General features: G+C 48.2%; 1 protein-coding gene across 3 annotated transcripts; it reads left to right on the forward strand.

The window, feature by feature from the left end:
* Positions 1 to 433: 433 nt before the first annotated feature.
* LOC144512035 (uncharacterized) lies at positions 434 to 11,047 on the forward strand. 3 transcript variants are annotated; one of them, XM_078242573.1, is made up of 3 exons: positions 434 to 526; positions 2,437 to 3,322; positions 9,668 to 11,047. In XM_078242573.1, the coding sequence occupies exons 2-3, from the start codon at positions 2,739 to 2,741 to the stop codon at positions 10,617 to 10,619; spliced, it is 1,536 nt and encodes a 511-aa protein (XP_078098699.1). In that variant the 5' UTR covers positions 434 to 526; positions 2,437 to 2,738; the 3' UTR covers positions 10,620 to 11,047. The 3 variants fall into 3 exon arrangements, with proteins under 3 accessions (XP_078098699.1, XP_078098698.1, XP_078098700.1); XM_078242572.1 differs by having other exon boundaries at positions 2,455 to 3,322; XM_078242574.1 differs by having other exon boundaries at positions 2,463 to 3,322.
* The last annotated feature ends 10,043 nt before the right edge of the window (positions 11,048 to 21,090 follow it).

Here is a 21,090-nt window from a genome sequence, read left to right on the forward strand (position 1 = left end):
CGCTGCTGCGGTGACCGGAAGCTGCTCTCCTCTCTATAATTATGGGATGTTGAGCCAGATTATGGAACAGTAAACCAACATTTTGACTCAATATCTCTGAAAAATAAAAATAATATAATTCCATTTACAATTTACATTTTGTTAAAAGTTATAATAATAATTATTAATATTACGTCACATGTCAGACTAAATATCTAGTTTTTGGCTTTTTGAGCATTTTAATATATTTTTCATGTTAAGTCTTTTCTTTTATTTTTTGACATTATTTTATATGATATTATTTTATATGATATTTTTTATTTCAGCGTTTACTTTAATTAAATTAAATATTTATTTTTCTATATTTTTTCCATTTTACGGTTATGTTTTATTTTGAAGGACAATCCACGGTACTTCCTTTCTTCGCAACCATTTAATCCTTTTCCCACAATGCTTTGTGTCCACGTCCCCTGCTTCCTGTTTATTGTGACCGTCTCCACCGGTAATATTTTAACGTTTATGCCGCTGTGCAGCCGCCGAAACACCGGTGAGTAACCGAATCCCGACACGTTTCATCGCCAACAGTCGTTTATTCCGCCATTTGCTCTTTTATTTTGACAGTTTACATTCAGGGAAGAAAAAGTCCCTCCTCTGCTTCCTCACGGCCGAGCCCCGGCCCGAACTCCACTCAAAAACTCCGCTATTTAACAACCTCCTCGCGTAACAACACAGAACATCATTTTAAAAACGATTTAAGACATTTTAAGAAACGAAAGCATCTTGTAATAAGTTCGGCATTCAGTTATCTTTACGATTCAGCTCTAAATATGAACAAAACGTCACCTTTTAATAATGGTTGCGCTGCCAGCATCCGCCCTCGGCGGGATATTGAGTGGGAAGTAATCGCGGCAGTAATGAGAAAATCTGTCAAATATGTTGATATTAAATGAAAGTTATTAAATGTAAGTAGTAGTTTGCTCGTTTTGTTAACGCATCCTAGACTGAAGAGTGAGATAACGGGTCGCTGGAAAGCTAAGGCCCCTCTGTCAGCTGCAGGACTCCCGGCAAACTGGGGGATTCTAAAAATGACAGATTTTTGAACGGAGTTCGGCGGGGCGGTCTCGCTCGGTTAAACTAAAGAAATGAAAGTGTCGCAGAGCAGCCTGCTGTTTGAAAGCACAGATATGTGTTTAGCTCATATTCGCCCATTTATAAATATTAAAATGTAGTGTTGATGAGGTCAGAGTGACATCACCGAGTGTTTACCTTATTTGGTCAGCGCGGATCCATCCCCACGTTACATCTTTTATTCATTTAGTCTCACAATAATGATAATTTGTGTGTGTGTGTTGTGCGTGCACATCTGTGTGTGTGTGTGTGTGTGTGTTTGTGTGTGTGTGTGTGTCGTGCGTGCGTGCGTGCGTGCACATCTGTGTGTCTCTGTGTGTGTGTGTGTGTGTCGTGCGTGCGTGCACATCTGTGTGTGTGTGTCGTGCGTGCGTGCACATCTCTGTGTGTGTGTGTGTGTGTGTGTGTGTGTGTTTTCTGATAACTACTAACTATTAACTGCTAGTGACCTCATCACCAGTTTCTCTTCACTGACCAATGACGAGCAAAGAAAGCAGGCTCCGCCCTCCTACAACCACCATGGCTGCACCTGATTGGACAACGCGTCTCAACATGGTCGCTCGTTTGGAATACACGCTCTTATTTTAGGAAACCAGTTCACTCAAACGTGTTTGTAAAGACATATTAATCTGCTGAGTCTGTCTTCATTTCAGATCGACAACGCTCACTTTTGAAGATTTTCGTGAGTTTTTGAGAGGCGGCGACCCGAGCTGGCCGCTCCTCATTTGCATAAAGTTGGCTGGATTCTACTTTATGCAAATGAGGATTGGGTGACTCAGCACTGACAGAGTACACGTACTAGATCCTGTATCTTCTTTCTGTGTACTTGTATATATTCTGTATACTTCTAAGTCTCCTGTCCCTCTCGGGTTGGGGTTATATTTACCCCTCCTGTCAGAAAAGTGACACAAACGCAGGAAACGCTGAATAAAATGACCAAAAAAGAGACGGAGATTTTTAAGTGGCATGTACTTCTGGTACTTACGTATGACACGCGGCCGCCTCGCGATGACACGCGGCCGCCTCGCGATGACAGGTCTGTTAAAATTTTTTAAAAAATGACAAAAAAAACCATTAAAACCATCAAAAACATCAAAACCATCAAAACCACCAAAAACATTAAAACCACCAAAAACATTAAAACCACCAAAAACATTAAAACCACCAAAACCATTAAAACCATTAAAACCATCGCACAAAGTTGTTTAAAAAAAGTGAAAAAAAACATCGAAAAAATTTACAATTTTTTTTTAATAAAATCGAGAAAACTGAAAAACAAAATGTTGAAATTACGACATCACCAGAATTATTCTAGATGTGTTAATGAAGGCCTGTCCTCTCCCTCAGGGCTGTAGCGTCTCCTCCGGGGTCCTGGTCCTGTGGTCCTGGTCTCTGGTCCTGCAGTCCTGCACTCCTGCAGTTCTGGTCCTGGTCCTGTGGTTCTGGTCTCTGGTCCTGCAGTTCTGGTCCTGGTCCTGTGGTTCTGGTCTCTGGTCCTGCATTTGTGGTCCTGTGGTTCTGGTCTCTGGTCCTGCAGTCCTGCAGTTCTGGTCCTGTGGTTCTAGTCTCTGGTCCTGCAGTTCTGGTCCTGTGGTTCTAGTCTCTGGTTCTGGTCCTGGTCCTGGGTGAGGATGGAGGACTCTGAGACGGAGCTGGCCGTGTCTGAGCCCGACGCGCTAGGTGCTGACTTCATCACGGTGGAGCTGGACACGCAGCCCATCGAGTACGTGGTGAAGTGGGCCGAGGTCGGCTCCAAGTTCACTATCTCGTGCGTGAAGAGCAGCGGTGAGGACGGCGGCGGGGGCGGCGAGCTGAAGATGGAGACGGACGAGGCCTTCTTCGCTCCGTACGAGGAGGTGTTCCCCTGTGAGGTCACGGAGCAGAGCGTGGAGATCAAGACCGACTCGGACGACGACGGCGAGGACACGGACGAGGAGGGCGAGGTGCTTGTGGAGGCCGGCGGCAGCCAGCTGGACGCCGACGGGGACGGGGACGGGGACTCGGAGCCCGGCGAGTTTGAGGCGGACGGGCGGCAGTACCGCTGCAGCTACTGCGGGAAGAGCTACAGCCACGCCTCCAGCCTGTACCGCCACCAGCAGACGCACGCCGCCAAGAGCATCGGGGCTCCAGCCCCCGCCAAACGGGCGCTGGAGCCAGCGCACCAGGAGGCCCGCTACACCTGCCCGCACTGCGGCATGAGTTTCAAAGGAAGCAGGTGGGTTCAGTTTCTGGAGACACACACACACACACACACACACACACACACACACACACACACACACACACACACACACACACACACACACACACACACACACACACACACACACACACACACACACACACACAGACACACACACACACACACACACAGAGACACACACACACACACACACACACACAGAGACACACACACACACACACACACACAGACACACACACACACAGAGACACACACACACACACACACACACACACACAGAGACACACACACACACACACACACACACACACACAGACACACACACACACACACACACACACACACAGAGACACACAACACACACACACACACACACACACACACACACACACACACACACACACACACACACACACACACACACACACACACACACACACACACAGACACACACACACACACAGAGACACACACACACACACACACACACACACACACACACAGAGACACACACACACACACACACACAGAGACACACACACACACACACACACAGAGACACACACACACACACACACACACACAGAGACACACACACACACACACAGAGACACACACACACACACACACACACACACACACACACACACACACACACAGAGACACACACACACACACACAGCACACACACACACACACACACACACACACACACACACACACACACACACACACACACACACACACACACACACACAGAGACACACACACTTTAATCATTTATGTCCACATGAAGTAAAATAGTACAGGGACACAAATATTACCGATGCAGTACAATAAATACACAAACTCACGGACCAGTGACACAGCAGGTCTCACAATATCACTTAACAAGCACAATACTCAGGTCTTAAGGGTATAAGTAGCACAATACTCAGGTCTTAAGGGTAGAAGTAGCGCAATACTCAGGTCTTAAGGGTATAAGTAGCACAATACTCAGGTCTTAAGGGTAGAAGTAGCACAATACTCAGGTCTTAAGGGTATACATAGCACAATACTCAGGTCTTAAGGGTATAAGTAGCACAATACTCAGGTCTTAAGGGTATACATAGCACAATACTCAGGTCTTAAGGGTATACATAGCACAATACTCAGGTCTTAAGGGTAGAAGTAGCACAATACTCAGGTCTTAAGGGTAGAAGTAGCACAATACTCAGGTCTTAAGGGTATAAGTAGCACAATACTCAGGTCTTAAGGGTATAAGTAGCACAATACTCAGGTCTTAAGGGTATACATAGCACAATACTCAGGTCTTAAGGGTATACAGTAGCACAATACTCAGGTCTTAAGGGTATACAGTAGCACAATACTCAGGTCTTAAGGGTATACAGTAGCACAATACTCAGGTCTTAAGGGTAGAAGTAGCACAATACTCAGGTCTTAAGGGTATAAGTAGCACAATACTCAGGTCTTAAGGGTATAAGTAGCACAATACTCAGGTCTTAAGGGTAGAAGTAGCACAATACTCAGGTCTTAAGGGTAGAAGTAGCACAATACTCAGGTCTTAAGGGTATACATAGCACAATACTCAGGTCTTAAGGGTATAAGTAGCACAATACTCAGGTCTTAAGGGTATAAGTAGCACAATACTCAGGTCTTAAGGGTATACATAGCACAATACTCAGGTCTTAAGGGTAGAAGTAGCACAATACTCAGGTCTTAAGGGTATAAGTAGCACAATACTCAGGTCTTAAGGGTATAAGTAGCACAATACTCACTTCTTAAGGGTAGAAGTAGCAGCGTCTCCACCATATGTGGCGGCTGCCAGTAACAGCAGATATGACACAGTACTTTGCCAGCTGTTTAGCCTCTTTCTGGCCATCCCAAGTTGTTGCAGCCCTCTCACTACCAACCTGTGTGTGTTTCCTAGGATACCAAATATAAAAACTAGTATCGTGTACCTATAGCCCAGCTCTGAGAGGGTGTTTAGGACTGGCTGGTATTTAACTACCCTGGTGTAGAAAGACTCCTCCATGCTGGAATCAAAGCTGCAGCCTCCCTCAACATCTGCACCTCACTGGACTCCTCATTGATCATAACTACATCTGCTGTATTGGTGACCAGGTGCAAGAAAGTACTAGAGTTACTACTACTACTACTACTACTAGTACTACTAGTACTACTACTAGAGTTACTACTGCTACTAGAGTTACTACTACTACTACTACTACTACTACTACTAGAGTTACTACTACCACTACTACTACTACTACTACTAGAGTTAGTACTACTACTACTACTACTACTACTACTACTAGGGTTACTACTGCAGGGCTGGAACAGGGATGGTTTACCTGAGAGTGTTGTACATTCTGACTGAGAGAGGGAGGTGGTGTGAGATGTCTGTCACTATGAGGTCACTACTACTACTACTACTACTACTACTACTAGAGTTAGTACTACTACTACTAGGGTTACTACTACTACTACTACTAGACGACTACTACTACTACTACTACTACTACTACTACTACTACTAGGGTTACTACTGCAGGGCTGGAACAGGGATGGTTTACCTGAGAGTGTTGTACATTCTGACTGAGAGAGGGAGGTGGTGTGAGATGTCTGTCACTATGAGGTCACTACTACTACTACTACTACTAGAGTTAGTACTACTACTACTAGGGTTACTACTGAGAGTGTTGTACATTCTGACTGAGAGAGGGAGGTGGTGTGAGATGTCTGTCACTATGAGGTCATGACGTGCTGTATACATTCCTCTGTAGGCATGGCAACCACTCAGGATGTGTGACAGTGCTTCAGTGATCTGCTCTGAGGTGATGCAGGCAGTGAGGGACCTGACTTACTGGAACCCAGATAGAGAGGTTGAGTCTGGTGGGGAGGACTAGTAATCTGGCTTTCACTGTGAATGAGAGCATGTCCTCACTGAGTCCAGTGTTCTTGAGGAGAGAGTGAGACGCAGACTGATCAGCAAAGGGAAGACATGCAAGTTTTCCCTGAAGAGTCAGTCTGGTCCAGTGTTGTTGATGTTGATGTTGGTGTAAGTAACCTGCAGGTGTTAGCAGGTGGCTGTGACCACCATATGTGGCTGTTGCCTTGACAACAGTGACAGGGTCAGTTATAATGTCCTCTGAGACCATCACAGTCCCCGAGTCAGACCGCACCCACTACAGTGACACTCATGTTCTGATGCAGAGGTCATTCAGATCTGGCCAGCCCGACCAGACCCCAAAACCAGAAGAGTGGGTATCAAGTTTTCCTTTTGAATCCTAGGAAGTGGGGATCCTACTCCCTGGCCAATGGGAAGTGGGGATCCTACTCCCTGGCCAATGGGAAGTGGGGATCCGACTCCCTGGCCAATGGGAAGTGGGGATCTGAGTGGGGATCCGACTCCCTGGCCAATGGGAAGTGGGGATCTGACTCCCTGGCCAATGGGAAGTGGGGATCCGACTCCCTGGCCAATGGGAAGTGGGGATCTGAGTGGGGATCCGACTCCCTGGCCAATGGGAAGTGGGGATCCGACTCCCTGGCCAATGGGAAGTGGGGATCCTACTCCCTGGCCAATGGGAAGTGGGGATCCTACTCCCTGGCCAATGGGAAGTGGGGATCCGACTCCCTGGCCAATGGGAAGTGGAGATCTGACTCCCTGACCAATGGGACCTTGCGTCTTCTTAGGTCCAGAAACAGGGAGGATCGAGCCAGCTCCCTAACATCTTTGTCGTCACTGTTCAGCATGTTTAGAAGATGGGAAATCCACATGCTGGTGTAGATCCTCTCTGTTTGGTACCCCCAGTCCCCCTTCCCACTGGGGGAGAAGGATGATGTCACGGGTGCTGTGTGTATAGAGTCCAAACAATTTTCGCACTAAGCTCACTATTTTGTTATTCATTTCACTCAGGACATTCTGCTGGGTGTGAGTGTTGGAGAACTGATGTACTTCTAGTTCCAGTTCTACCGGTCTGATAGCCTCCAACGTCATAGTCAGAGGCAGTGGGTCAACCTGGACGTAAACTCAGACGAGATGGTGTTTACTTGCTCCTTCCATTCTCCTGCAATGTTGATTTTGTGTCCAAGGCAGCTGTGTGTCTCATGAAGAGAATATACACGTATGTGTTTTGATGCTATTGTGAACTATGAATGATACCATTGATTCCCTCCACTCCTCCTCTGGTACAGAACAGCACGTTTTGTCTCCTTAATCTCCAGACCTGACCATTCAAGAAAGGAATCTGTCCTGGCGAGCATGTTTGTAATCATACTCTCATCTCTGGAGGCTATCTGGACATCATTGGCATAGTCCTGTACTGGGTTAGGGGAGATGGCACGAGGGGGGGCACACTGACATCCATTTTAACCATTGGTTAATGGTTAATAAAATGACCTGCGCTCCAGGGACAGCCAGTCTTAATGCCTATTTGAAGTGATGTTGGGTGAGTAAGCTGTTTTCCACAGATTACGTCAATAAAGGAGTCTCTGTACTCATCTTTCACTATGTCAATGAACACTTGAGGTAGTTGTATTTCCTCTAGTGATCCGATCATGACGTGCGGTGGAGTCCCAAATGCGTCTCTTAAAGTCTAAAAAGACTAAGTGCAATCTGCAGGACTCGTGCTTAAAGTCATCAATTCCTGTTTTTAGGCAGAACACACGCTCATTCATACCTTGCCTGTTGATATATGCCTTTTGCTTGGTGGATAATATGTCAGCCTCCACCAGCCAAGGGAGGACTCCAGCCAGTATGCATTTCATGAATACCTTGTAGATGGTTGGGAGGAGGACATATCCCTCCATGTTGATGGGTCTTCAGGGATGTTGTTTTTTTTGGAATACGATGTACTAATGCTCCTTTCCAGGAATCTGGTACTCTCTTATTTTCAAGACTTGTTGTTAAAATCTGACATGACTGTGTGGCTTCAAGGGTCTCGTATGTCACGCCATCCTTGCCACTGGCTTTGTTGTTGGGAAGGCTATTTAAAACAGTCGCTACCTCTTCAAATGTAAAGTGAGGATTGGATTAGGTGGCGGCACGTTCAGGTACCAGGGTGGGGGTGGGAGATCTTCGTTACGCCTTTGATTTAGGCATTTTTTATCGTAGTAAGTCTGTATGATTGTAATGTCATCAGGCCAGGGTGCAGGATCAGGATGCTCACTATCATTGAGGATGACTTGAGGATCGCTTTAGATCTTTTATGCTGCCAAAGATGTACGAGTTTATTCCTGCTCACCTTCTTGCACCGCCGGCCATAGACTGCATCCTCCGTCTTCAGGGGGGGGGGCAGTCGGTTTCACGCAGGAAACTCAGCTGTTGGCGGATCCAGTCAGCTGTTGAAGTCTGTGTTAAAACTTTGGGATGAGGCCGTATCAGCGGGAGCTTCTTCAGGACTCTTGAGACACACACACACACACACACACACACACACACACACACACACACACACACACACACACAGACAGACTCACACACACTGAGCGAAGTTCAGTGGGGTGGGGGGCATTCACAACTACATGTCCACATGATTACCAGAAACACCTAGCTAGCTACATTAGCTCTGAGGCAAGAACACGCTAATGTTAGCTAGCTAGCTACATTAGCTCTGAGGCAAGAACACGCTAATGTTAGCTAGCTAGCTACATTAGCTCTGAGGCAAGAACACGCTAATGTTAGCTAGCTAGCTAACTCAGCACAGCATTGCTTGGAAATAATGACAATTCTTACAAAGGACAATGCTGGCGCTAAACGAACCGAGGGGTTATTAACAGATGTGTAGCCACCCTGTCTCTCTCTGGGACATGTTTTCATGCTAATCTGATGTGTTTGGAGCTTGGAAGACGCTAGCGCTGACCGCTGATTAGCTTACAACGCTTATAAAAGAGAGATTATGAAGACAGGAGCTCCCAAGACGTTATGAAGTAATTACATCACTTCATAACGTTCTCATGGCAGCAGGGGAAACAGCTGCTCTTGTGTGAAGTAAACACAACATTTTTCATCTTTCTGATAAGATATTTGGGACTTTTTAGCAACGAAAATGCGGGAAATGACATCATGCAAGCCCAGCATATTTTGCGCAGAAATCTGCAATTTATGCAGCGAAAGTGTGGCGTATTTGGTTATTGCTCTCATTTGTCTCGTAGCAACGATAGTCGAGGTCATGTACCGTTATACTCCGGTACGAGTACATGTACCGTTATACTCCGGTACGAGTACATGTACCGTGTACTGTGAAAAGGCTTAACGATGCAGATCTGATCCTACACATGAAGTTCTGTTACTGCATAACAAAACATGTTTATTCTGGAAATGTTCTTCTGTGTGTGTGTGTGTGTGTGTGTCAGGATGCTGGGCAGTCACCTACGGCTCCACGGGAAGAGGAGGATCCATCCCTGCAACATCTGCGGGAAGGAGTTCAACCACAGCTCCAGCCTGTCTCGCCATCGCCTCATCCACAAGAAAGGGAAGAGCCTCCCCAAAGACGCCGCGCTGGGCGCCAACATGGCCGCCCTGCGCCACTCGCTGAAGGCCGGCGCCAAGAACAAGAAGACCAAGCGCCAGCGCCAGCAGCAGCAGCGGCACGTGGGCGCGGGCGCTATCATCCAGAGCCCGGGCGCCGATAAGTTCTACGCGTGCCCGCAGTGCGACATGACCTTCCGGACGTCCACGCAGCTGTCGAAGCATCAGGTGACGCACGTGAAGCAGCTGCTGGACAGCTACACGCCAGGCAAGGAAAACCTCGCCGAGAGCTCCTCAGACCTCAAAATCCGCCTCAAGCTCTGCTCCCGCGACAAGCCCAACTTCTACACGCTCTGCAAGAAGAACCGGCGCCGAGCCGCACGCGCTGTTAAACGCAGCTCCGCCCCGTGTGAGGAGGAGGAGGAGGGCGCGGGCTCAGCGGGCGCCACAGGCTCAACGGGCGCCACAGGCTCAGCCACCGCAGGTAGCAGCAGCGGGCGCTACTGCTGCAGCCAGTGCGGGAAACGCTTCAGCCACGCCTCCAGCCTCGCACGCCACCAGCAGACGCACAGGGCCGCGGCGGCCGATGGCGTGCGGGGAAAGCTGCCGCAGCACCTTCACATCAAAACCGGACTCCCCGCCACCGGTGCCAGCGGCGCCAAAACCAAGACGTACACCTGCGGCGCCTGCAGCAAGACCTTCATGCACTCGTCCAGCTTCTCTCGCCACAAGAAGGCGCACATGGAGGAGGAGCAGCGCGCACGGGCCGCGGCCGCCAAGCGCCGGAAGAGAGTCATCCTGGACGAGACCGCGCCGCTGGAGTCTGACTCGGAGTGACGCCCGGCTCGGGAACGGGTTTGGACCGGTTTATGGATCAGCTCTGACTGGTTTTAAACTGGTTTAAAGACTTCTGGAGACGCTTAATTTGGAAAAAGTTCTGGACCAGTTGGGGACAGGTTCTGGATCAGTTTCTGGACCAGTTGGGGACAGGTTCTGGGCCAGTTGGGGACAGGTTCTGGACTAGTTGGGACAGGTTCTGGGCCAATTGGGGACAGGTTCTGGGCCAATTGGGGACAGGTTCTGGACCAGTTGGGGACAGGTTCTGGACCAGTTGGCTCAGTGTGAACTGGACCTGGTTGTTTCTCTGGTGTAGATAGCTGCAGATCGGCCCTAAACGGTCGGTCAGAACTCAACGTTAGCTTCTTGCTCTTAAGGATGGGATTAGATTTAAAGGCCCCCCCCTGGCCACTGGCCCCCTGCCCCCCCGGCCACTGGCCCCGCCCCCTGCCACTGGCCACGTCTTTCCGCAGCCCGTCCAATCTCTAAACACTCAACCGGCGTGCTCTGTTTCATACTCTAACCACGTTTGCTCTCACTGAGGTTTGTTTTCTCTCATTTGGCGTGTCAGAGCTGTTATCCAATCAGCAGCGACCTGTGTGTCAGAGCTGTTATCCAATCAGCAGCGACCTGTGTGTCAGAGCTGTTATCCAATCAGCAGCCACCTGTGTGTCAGAGCTGTTATCCAATCAGCAGCCACCTGTGTGTCAGAGCTGTTATCCAATCAGCAGCCACCTGTGTGGCACCCAAAGTTTCAGTTTAAATGATTTAAAAACGTGTTGGCATTGAACGTGCCCAGATTGCACACGGACGCTGCTCCCTCTCTCTACACTCCATTTCCCATCAGCCACCTGTGCAGACGGCTGCTGGCGGGCCCTGGCCTCTGACAGCAGAGCATTGTGGGATAATTATTATTTATGTCACAAAGTGATAATTTATTTTGGCTCTCGGTCTCTTCTGATCTTCTTAAGGATTTTAATTTTTAGTTTTTCAGGTGAGAACCATTTTTTATTTTATTTAACTTTTTTAATTAGTTATTATTAATATGTAATAATTGTATTATTAGTTAATAAACCTCCGTACGGATCAGTTCATCTTCACGTTTAGTTTTCTCTCCTGAGTGATTCTGATTGGCTGTCGTTCTGAAAGGCACTGTGCTCTGATTGGCTGTCGTTCTGAAGGCACTGTGCTCTGATTGGCTGTCGTTCTGAAGGCACTGTGCTCTGATTGGCTGTCGTTCTGAAGGCACTGTGCTCTGATTGGCTGTCGTTCTGAAGGCACTGTGCTCTGATTGGCTGGCGTTCTGACGGCACTGCGATTTGATTGGCTGACTGTGTTTATAGCTTTGGTATTTTTTAATAAAAGGTTAAAATGTTCCTCCACACTAACGTTTGCATGAAGACTGTAACACGCAGCCCGTCGGCCATATTTGTAGTTTTTGCGCGGTGTGCGAGGCGAGAGAGGAAACTGCACTTATTTACTTATTTATGAAAATTTGGAACAATGTTGTAATATGTAAATATAAATATTTAAATGTGACTCACAAGGTTTAAAAAAAACAAACAAAAAAAAAACGTTCCCGTAGCAATGCCACCGCCTTCATCGTTCAGCATCGAGCAGCACAGGAAACGCCTCCGACATCAGCAGATTTTCAAAGTAAAAGCCTCCAAATGACACAGAAACTCAAGCACTTCATCGGTCAAAAAAATATATAAACGACGACGTTTTGGACGAAAAAAAGATACTACGAGTGGATACTACTACGATTTTTTTTTTAATTTCCTGTTGGACGTGGAGGATGACCCCCCCCCCAGTCCCATCCTCACCCCCCGTCGAGCCGTCTGGCCGCGGCTGACGCTTTGAGTTTGTGAATAACATTTTACTGTGTGAATTGGATTTGACTTTAATTTAATGGTGAAATATTTATAACTGTGTGTACAGTCGCACTTCCCACTCCGTAGAAACAAACAAGCTCCTCCTCTTCCTCCTCCTCCTCCTCCTCTTCCTCCTCCTCCTCCTCCTCCTCCTCTTCCTCCTCTTCTTCTTCCTGGTTTAGTTGTTTTCACCCCCAGATTTCTCCCGGTGCGTCTGCGTTGTGTTCCAGCGACCACGGACTCTCCCGGTGCGTCTGCGTTCCAGCGACCACGGACTCTCCCGGTGCGTCTGCGTCTGCGTTCCGGCGACCACGGACTCTCCCGGTGCGTCTGCGTCTGCGTTCCGGCGACCACGGACTCTCCCGGTGCGTCTGTGTTCCAGCGACCACGGACTCTCCCGGTGCGTCATGCGTTCCGGCGACCACGGACTCTCCCGTGCGTCTGCGCGTTCCAGCGACCACGGACTCTCCCGGTGCGTCTGCGTTCCAGCGACCACGGACTCTCGGGGCCGCGTCGCGACCACGGACTCTCCCGATGCTCGCGCTCCGGCGACCACGGACTCTCCCGGTGCGCTCATGCTCTGGCGACCACGGACTCTCCCGGTGCGCTCATGCGTTCCAGCGACCACGGACTCTCCCGGTGCGTCTGCGTCTGCGTTCCAGCGACCACGGACTCTCCCGGTGCGTCTGCGTTCCAGCGACCACGGACTCTCCCGGTGCGTCTGCGTTGTGTTCCAGCGACCACGGACTCTCCCGGTGCGTCTGTGTTCCAGCGACCACGGACTCTCCCGATGCGTCTGTGTTGTGTTCCAGCGACCACGGACTCTCCCGGTGCGTCATGCTCCAGCGACCACGGACTCTCCCGGTGCGCTCTGCGTTCCAGCGACCACGGACTCTCCCGGTGCGTCTGCGTTCCAGCGACCACGGACTCTCCCGGTGCGCTCGTGCGTTCCGGCGACCACGGACTCTCCCGTGCGTCGTGCTCCAGCGACCACGGGACTCTCCCGGTGCGTCATGCCCAGCGACCACGGACTCTCCCGGTGCGCTCTGCGCTTGTCGTTCCAGCGACCACGGACTCTCCCGGTGCGCCTGCGTTGTGTTCCGCGACCACGGACTCTCCCGGTGCGTCATGCTCCGGCGACCACGGACTCTCCCGATGCGTCTGCGTCTGCGTTCCGGCGACCACGGACTCTCCCGATGCGTCTGTGTTGCGTTGTGTTCCGGCGACCACGGACTCTCCCGGTGCGTCTGCGTTGTGTTCCAGCGACCACGGACTCTCCCGATGCGTCTGCGTTCCGGCGACCACGGACTCTCCCGATGCGTCTGCGTTCCGGCGACCACGGACTCTCCCAGTGCGTCTGCGTTGTGTTCCGCGACCACGGACTCTCCCGGTGCGCTCTGCGTCTGCTCGGCGACCACGGACTCTCCCGGTGCGCTGCGTGTGTTCCAGCGACCACGGACTCTCCCGGTGCGTCTGCGTTCCGGCGACCACGGACTCTCCCGGTGCGTCTGCGTTCCAGCGACCACGGACTCTCCCGGTGCGTCTGCGTTGTGTTCCAGCGACCACGGACTCTCCCGGTGCGTCTCATGCCCGGCGACCACGGACTCTCCCGGTGCGCTCATGCTCTGGCGACCACGGACTCTCCCGGTGCGCTCATGCTCCAGCGACCACGGACTCTCCCGGTGCGTCTGCGTTCCGGCGACCACGGACTCTCCCGATGCGTCTGCGTTCCGGCGACCACGGACTCTCCCGATGCGTCTGCGTTCTGGCGACCACGGACTCTCCCGGTGCGTCTGCGTTCCGGCGACCACGGACTCTCCCAGTGCGTCTGCGTTGTGTTCCAGCGACCACGGACTCTCCCAGTGCGTCTGCGTTGTGTTCCAGCGACCACGGACTCTCCCGGTGCGTCTGCGTTCTGGCGACCACGGACTCTCCCAGTGCGCTACGTTCTGGCGACCACGGACTCTCCCGGTGCGTCTGCGTTCTGGCGACCACGGACTCTCCCGGTGCGTCTGCGTTGTGTTCCAGCGACCACGGACTCTCCCGGTGCGTCTGCGTTCCAGCGACCACGGACTCTCCCGGTTAACCCTCATGTTGTCCTCAGCTCGCAAAACGTCTATATCAGAAATACGGGTTTCTTTTTAACCAAATTACTCAAAAAAATGAAGTACAGTTGCAAGTACTTGATCACGATCTTCATTGATATTTTGGGTATTAAAAAAAATGTAAATGGATTAAAACCTAAACTTTGAGTCTTTGATTCTCAACATACGTTCAAAATCATTCATCATTTCAACATTAGGTCTAATCTAGTCTAATCTGAGACTTATTGACCATGAATTCCAAAAATACGTGTGGAAGTATTGGTGATAAGTTGGTGTTACTGGAAAAATAGCATCAAAAATATTTTTAAAAAGTGCCAATTTAGACTTTTGAAGGACAACACAGAGGTTACCTTCAGTGTTCACACCAAACCAAGTTGTAACTTGTGCGTCCTCTTTTATTTCTTGTAATATTACGACCTTTACTCTGAAATTATTCAGACTTTTGTTCAGAGGTGTAACGTGTGCGTCCTCTGAGCGAAGCTACTTCTTCAGGGCGGAAGTTTGTGCTTAAATTAGGAGAAGAAAGACGCAAAATGTGAGGAAAAAGTTGGAATATTTTCAGAATAAAGTCAGAAAATATGAGGAAAAGAGTCGGCTTTTTCTATCCAAAACAGCAGCTAAGTTTAGAAAAAGATGGTTGTTGGGATTCAAACCTTCCCGAGGAACCAACGCCTGTTTCCTGGGTGAAAATGTTTAAATATTATTATATTCTAGTAGATTTTGGGAGATTTAGCGTAACTTCCGCCCGTAGCTGTTTCCCATCTAGCCACCGAAACAAGAAGTCCAGAAGCTTTTATTTTGAAGGATCCAACAGCTGCAAGTTCCCTCCCACAGTCCAGAAGCTTTTATTTTGAAATTGACTTTATATAATAATCTTCACATTATTCAGAATAAAACTGGCCCACGTGCATGAACTGTGGGAGTCAGACACACATCTGTTAATAGATGTATTAATAGAGCTAATAAGGTATTAATAAACATTAATATCTGTTATTACTATCCATTCTGCAGCTCAAACTGTTTTATATAGCTCTATGTGTTACCAAGGTTACCGACAGGACAATTATCACCACCACACGTCAGCCGCTAGTTCACCGTGAGTTCACACGGCGACTTTCTCCATGTTTCGAGCAGCTGCTTCCCTTCCAGCCCGACTCCAGTTCTTCCACTTCCTGTCCGGCCCGTTGAGCGGTTCTGGTTAGAAGGTTAAACGCTCGGCTCCCGGCGTGCGGCGTGCGGCCCGAGCCAGAGCGCCTGGTGTGATTTGGGGGTTTAGTTGTGGGAGTTTTCGGGCGGTTTGTGTCTGTTTGTTTTCAGGTTGTTGTTCGTCGTATCGTGTTTGTTTAGAAATAAACAGTTGAAATGTTTTGTTGAGTTTTGTAATAAACCTTTAAAACAACTTTCCTCTGTCTTCACTCAAAGATCCTCTACAGAGAAGCCCCGCCCCTTCCTGTATGTAAGCCCCGCCCCTTCCTGTATGTATATGTATCTGATGTTTATGTTTTTAAGCTTCTTTCTCTCCGGCTGATCAACAGACGCTGAATAAAACACAGCAGGTAAGATCACCTAAATATATATATATATATTTATTTATTTATTTATTTATATTTATATATTTATATATATTTATATTTTTATTTATATATATATATATTTATATATATATATATATTTTTATATATATTTTTATATATATATTTTTTATATATATATATTTTTATATATATATTTTTTATATATAAATAAATTATATATATATATATATATATATATATATATATATATGTATGTATGTTCAGTAGTATACTTCTCATTGTTATTATTCTAGTAGTTTATGATATTAAATGTCAGATCTACTTCCTGTAGATAGTTTTTTATTTATTTATACAAATCATTACAGTCAAATACAACCCAAAATACACAGAACACATGACATGCAGCATTACATCAGATACACAACGTACAGTAGGCCTATAGTAGGTGGACAGGCTGGGAGGCATACAGAACAAATTAACCTTATTAATAAACCTGTGAGGTCATCACGACTCCTACAGAACCAGAGTTCTGAGTATTTTCTGAGTACTTGTGTATATAAGTCCTGCTGGTGTGTATCTGGGCCTGTGGCGCCCTCTGCTGGCAGCTAAAGGAACTTCAACTCATTATTTAAACTAACTTTATTAGCAACACACGTTTGGACAGTGTGCTCAGATATATTCATCCCAAACCACAATCTTTATGAATGGACTTTTCACATTTATTATTTATTAATTGTTTTCCTGGATGTGTCCAATATTTAAATCTACTTTATAAAAACAAAGCTGTCTGTCAGAGGAGACATAGACTTACTGTCTCTTTATTCATTATATATTATAATGTGTGTATATATATATATATATACATTATTATTATTATATCATTATATATTATTATATAAAGGTTGAACGCTGATGAAAATCAGTTTAAAGAGATTTGTCTCCATCTGGTGGAGAATCAGCAGCACAGAGGGAAGAGGTGCATGATGGGAAATGTAGGAGCCAACACACTCTTTTCTTACCAAAGTTTTGTTGCTTTTGTATTGTGTGTGTGTCTCTCTGTGTGTGTGTGTGCGTGTGTGTGTGTGTGTGTCTGTGTGTGTGTGTGTGTGTGTGTGTGTGTGTGTGTGTGTGAGAGTGTGTGCTTGTGTGTGTGTGTGTGTGTGTGTCTCTGTGTGTCTGTGTGTGTGTGTTTCTGTGCGTGCATGTGTGTGTGTGTTTGTGTGTGTCTCTGTGCGTGTGTGTGTGTGTGTGTGTGTGTCTCTGTGTGTGTGTGTCTGTGTGTGTCTCTGTGTGCGTGTGTGTGCGTGCGTGTGTGTGTGTGTGTGTGTGTGTCTCCCACCCCCCACCCTCTGTAGTCTCAAGGAAAACAAAACCAAAAAACAGAAATCCCACCTTGTCTAGTCACTCTCCTCTAGTTCTTGTGCTGCTGAGGTCATCAGGACTGACACCTGTGATGCTGAGGTCATTAGGACTGATACCTGTGATGCTGAGGTCATCAGGACTGATACCTGTGATGCTGAGGTCATTAGGACTGATACCTGTGATGCTGAGGTCATCAGGACTGATACCTGTGATGCTGAGGTCATTAGGACTGATACCTGTGATGCTGAGGTCATCAGGACTGATACCTGTGATGATGAGGTCATTAGGACTGATACCTGTGATGCTGAGGTCATTAGGACTGATACCTGAGGTCATTAGGACTGATACCTGTGATGCTGAGGTCATTAGGACTGATACCTGTGATGATGAGGTCATTAGGACTGATACCTGTGATGATGAGGTCATTAGGACTGATACCTGTGCTGCTGAGGTCATTAGGACTGATACCTGTGCTGCTGAGGTCATCAGGACTGATACCTGTGATGATGAGGTCATTAGGACTGATACGACTGAGGTCATAGGACTGATACCTGAGGTCATTAGGACTGATACCTGTGATGCTGAGGTCATCAGGACTGATACCTGTGATGATGAGGTCATTAGGACTGATACCTGTGATGATGAGGTCATTAGGACTGATACCTGTGATGCTGAGGTCATTAGGACTGATACCTGTGATGCTGAGGTCATTAGGACTGATACCTGTGATGATGAGGTCATTAGGACTGATACCTGTGCTGCTGAGGTCATCAGGACTGATACCTGTGATGATGAGGTCATTAGGACTGATACCTGTGATGATGAGGTCATTAGGACTGATACCTGTGATGCTGAGGTCATCAGGACTGATACCTGTGCTGATGAGGTCATCAGGACTGATACCTGTGATGATGAGGTCATTAGGACTGATACCTGTGCTAGAGCCATAGGCTAGCACACTTTTTTGGACACACACCTGCAAAGGCGAGGTCTTGCATTCTTAGACTTCCAGTGAGGTTTTGCTGTATTTCTCTCCATGGGACTGTAGATGAGGGGTCCATCACACTCTGAGGCTACGTTTACACGTGGCCGGCTATTTTCATAAACGGACATTTCAACCTCTCCGTTTTCAAATAAATAAACATTGTGCACAGCTGTCAGTTTTCAGAAAAGTGTTTGTTTACATTCAATTCAATTCAGTTTTATTTATAGTGTCAAATCATAACAGGAATTATCTCAGGACACTTTACAGATAGAGTCAGTCTAGACCACACTCTATCATTTACAAGGACCCAACAGTTCCAGTGATTCCCCCAAGAGCATTTAGTGCGACAGTGGCGAGGAAAAACTCCCTTTTAGGAAGAAACCTGGGACAGACCCAGGCTCTTGGTAGGTGGTTTCTGACGGGACAGACCCAGGCTCTTGGTAGGTGGTGTCTGATGGGACAGACCCAGGCTCTTGGTAGGTGGTGTCTGATGGGACAGACCCAGGCTCTTGGTAGGTGGTGTCTGATGGGACAGACCCAGGCTCTTGGTAGGCGGTGTCTGATGGGACAGACCCAGGCTCTTGGTAGGCGGTGTCTGATGGGACAGACCCAGGCTCTTGGTAGGGGGTGTCTGACGGGACAGACCCAGGCTCTTGGTAGGCGGTGTCTGACGGTGCTGGTTGGAGGTATGATGAACAATGGCAATAATAGTCACAATAAAGATATCGTAATAGTTATAATAGTTCATGGTGTCGTAGAGCACAGCAGGGCGTAACAGGGCGTAACAGGGCGTTGGCCAGACATAGCAAGTTGAAGCCAGGCATTGCAGTGCGTAGCAGGGTGTAATAGGGCACAGCAGGGCGTAGCAGGGGTGTAATAGGGCACAGCAGGGCGTAGCTAGGGCATAGGGTCTCTTAGAGCGGGTGTAATAGGGCACAGCAGGACGTAGCAGGAGTGTAGATAGGGCATGGGAGGGTAATCAGGAGCTGTAGGCGCAGCGTGTAATAGGGCTGCAGCAGGCGTAGCAGGGTGTACAGGCAGGTGACAGATACAGGGTGTAATAGGGCACAGCAGGGGGTAATAGGGCACAGCAGGACGTAGCAGGGTGTAATAGGGCACAGCAGGGCGTAGCAGGGTGTAATAGGGCACAGCAGGGGGTAATAGGGCACAGCAGGGCGTAGCAGGGTAATAGGGCACAGCAGGACGTAGCAGGGTGTAATAGGGCACAGCAGGGCGTAGGGCAGGACCACAGCGACTGCTGCCACCATGATGTAGGTGCCATCATGATCCAAGATGATGATGCTGGGCGGAAAAAGAACATAAGGACTCCTTATAAGCTCCCCGGAGCTATGTTAGTAACAAGCATTTCTGTGACACAAATACACACAGACGGAAAGAGAGAGGAGAGAGGAGCTCAGTGTGTCCAAGGAGGTACCCCGGTAGTCTAGACTATAACAGCATAACTAAGAGCTGCAGAGAAGGGGCGATAGGGAGGCTGTGTTTACATGTACCCATATATGCCGTCAATGCCGTAAAGAGCATGCCCAACCTGTAGGTGGCAGTGTAACGAGAAGCGTCTCAGTTTGTCTCAGTTTACATGCAAACGTGCAAACGAAGAATTCAAAAATCTCCTCTCTGGCTGGAGTTTTTAGAAAGACTTGTTTTCAGAGGAGAATTCTCCGTTTGCGTGTAAACGAAGGACACAAATAAAGGAAATGTCTCCGTTTTTCTAAATAACCATGTTGGTGTAAACAGGGCATCAGGGCCCGTAGCTGAAAGGCTCTGTGATACACTTTGAGGTTGGCGAGGGCCAGGCCTCCCGTGTTTGAGGTACGTTGAAGGGTGGAGTATTTTAGCCTAGGTTGTTTATTATTCCAAATATACTGCCAAATTACGGTATACGGGACTGTAGTGATGCCAGCAACGTAGACTACTTAATATAGAATTTGAGTTTTTGACAACTGACAAGAAATCCTCAAAATCATACACCACTCCTCCTGGTCTGCATTTCATCTCTTGTTCCACGCCATGATGCACACTGTCAGCACTCATGAAAGTGTGACCAGGCTCAAAGAATTCAAGATTTCACACCTTCTAGGAAGCATTATAACTTTCTGCAGGTGTACACTGACTGATGTACTATCGGGCCAGTCTCGATCTACATCGGCATGATAGTGTAGCCTGGTTTCAACAGCTTTGGCCTTATGTTCTTTCCACTTCTCACACTGCGGAGAGTTTTCCGGGGCTTCCTTCTACTTGTGTGCTGGTCCTGCAGCAAACAGCTTTCGCACTCCTCTCCGAGTTTGGCAAAACTGATGTTCTTAGACCTCACTGCTTTTCGATAGGTTTCATAGCTGCACTGGTGGCCTTTCTCCAAGTAGTCAGCAAACATCAGCTTGATGCTGATGTCACTGGGGAGATACCGGCGGTAGGGTGCATGCTCCCTCCTGTAGAGGCTGACGGTCGGATTGAAAGACTCGATATGAGCATACAAGGGTTCCAGGTCGAGCTTGTTTGCAGGCTCATGTCTCCCTCTCTGGTCAGCAGGTGGGGCTAGGGCTGATGTTAGTTCTTTGCCCATCACTGACAGGACTATGCTATCATTTGTTG

Source organism: Sander vitreus, chromosome 23, assembly GCF_031162955.1.
Source record: "Sander vitreus isolate 19-12246 chromosome 23, sanVit1, whole genome shotgun sequence".
NCBI classification, from domain to species: domain Eukaryota; kingdom Metazoa; phylum Chordata; class Actinopteri; order Perciformes; family Percidae; genus Sander; species Sander vitreus.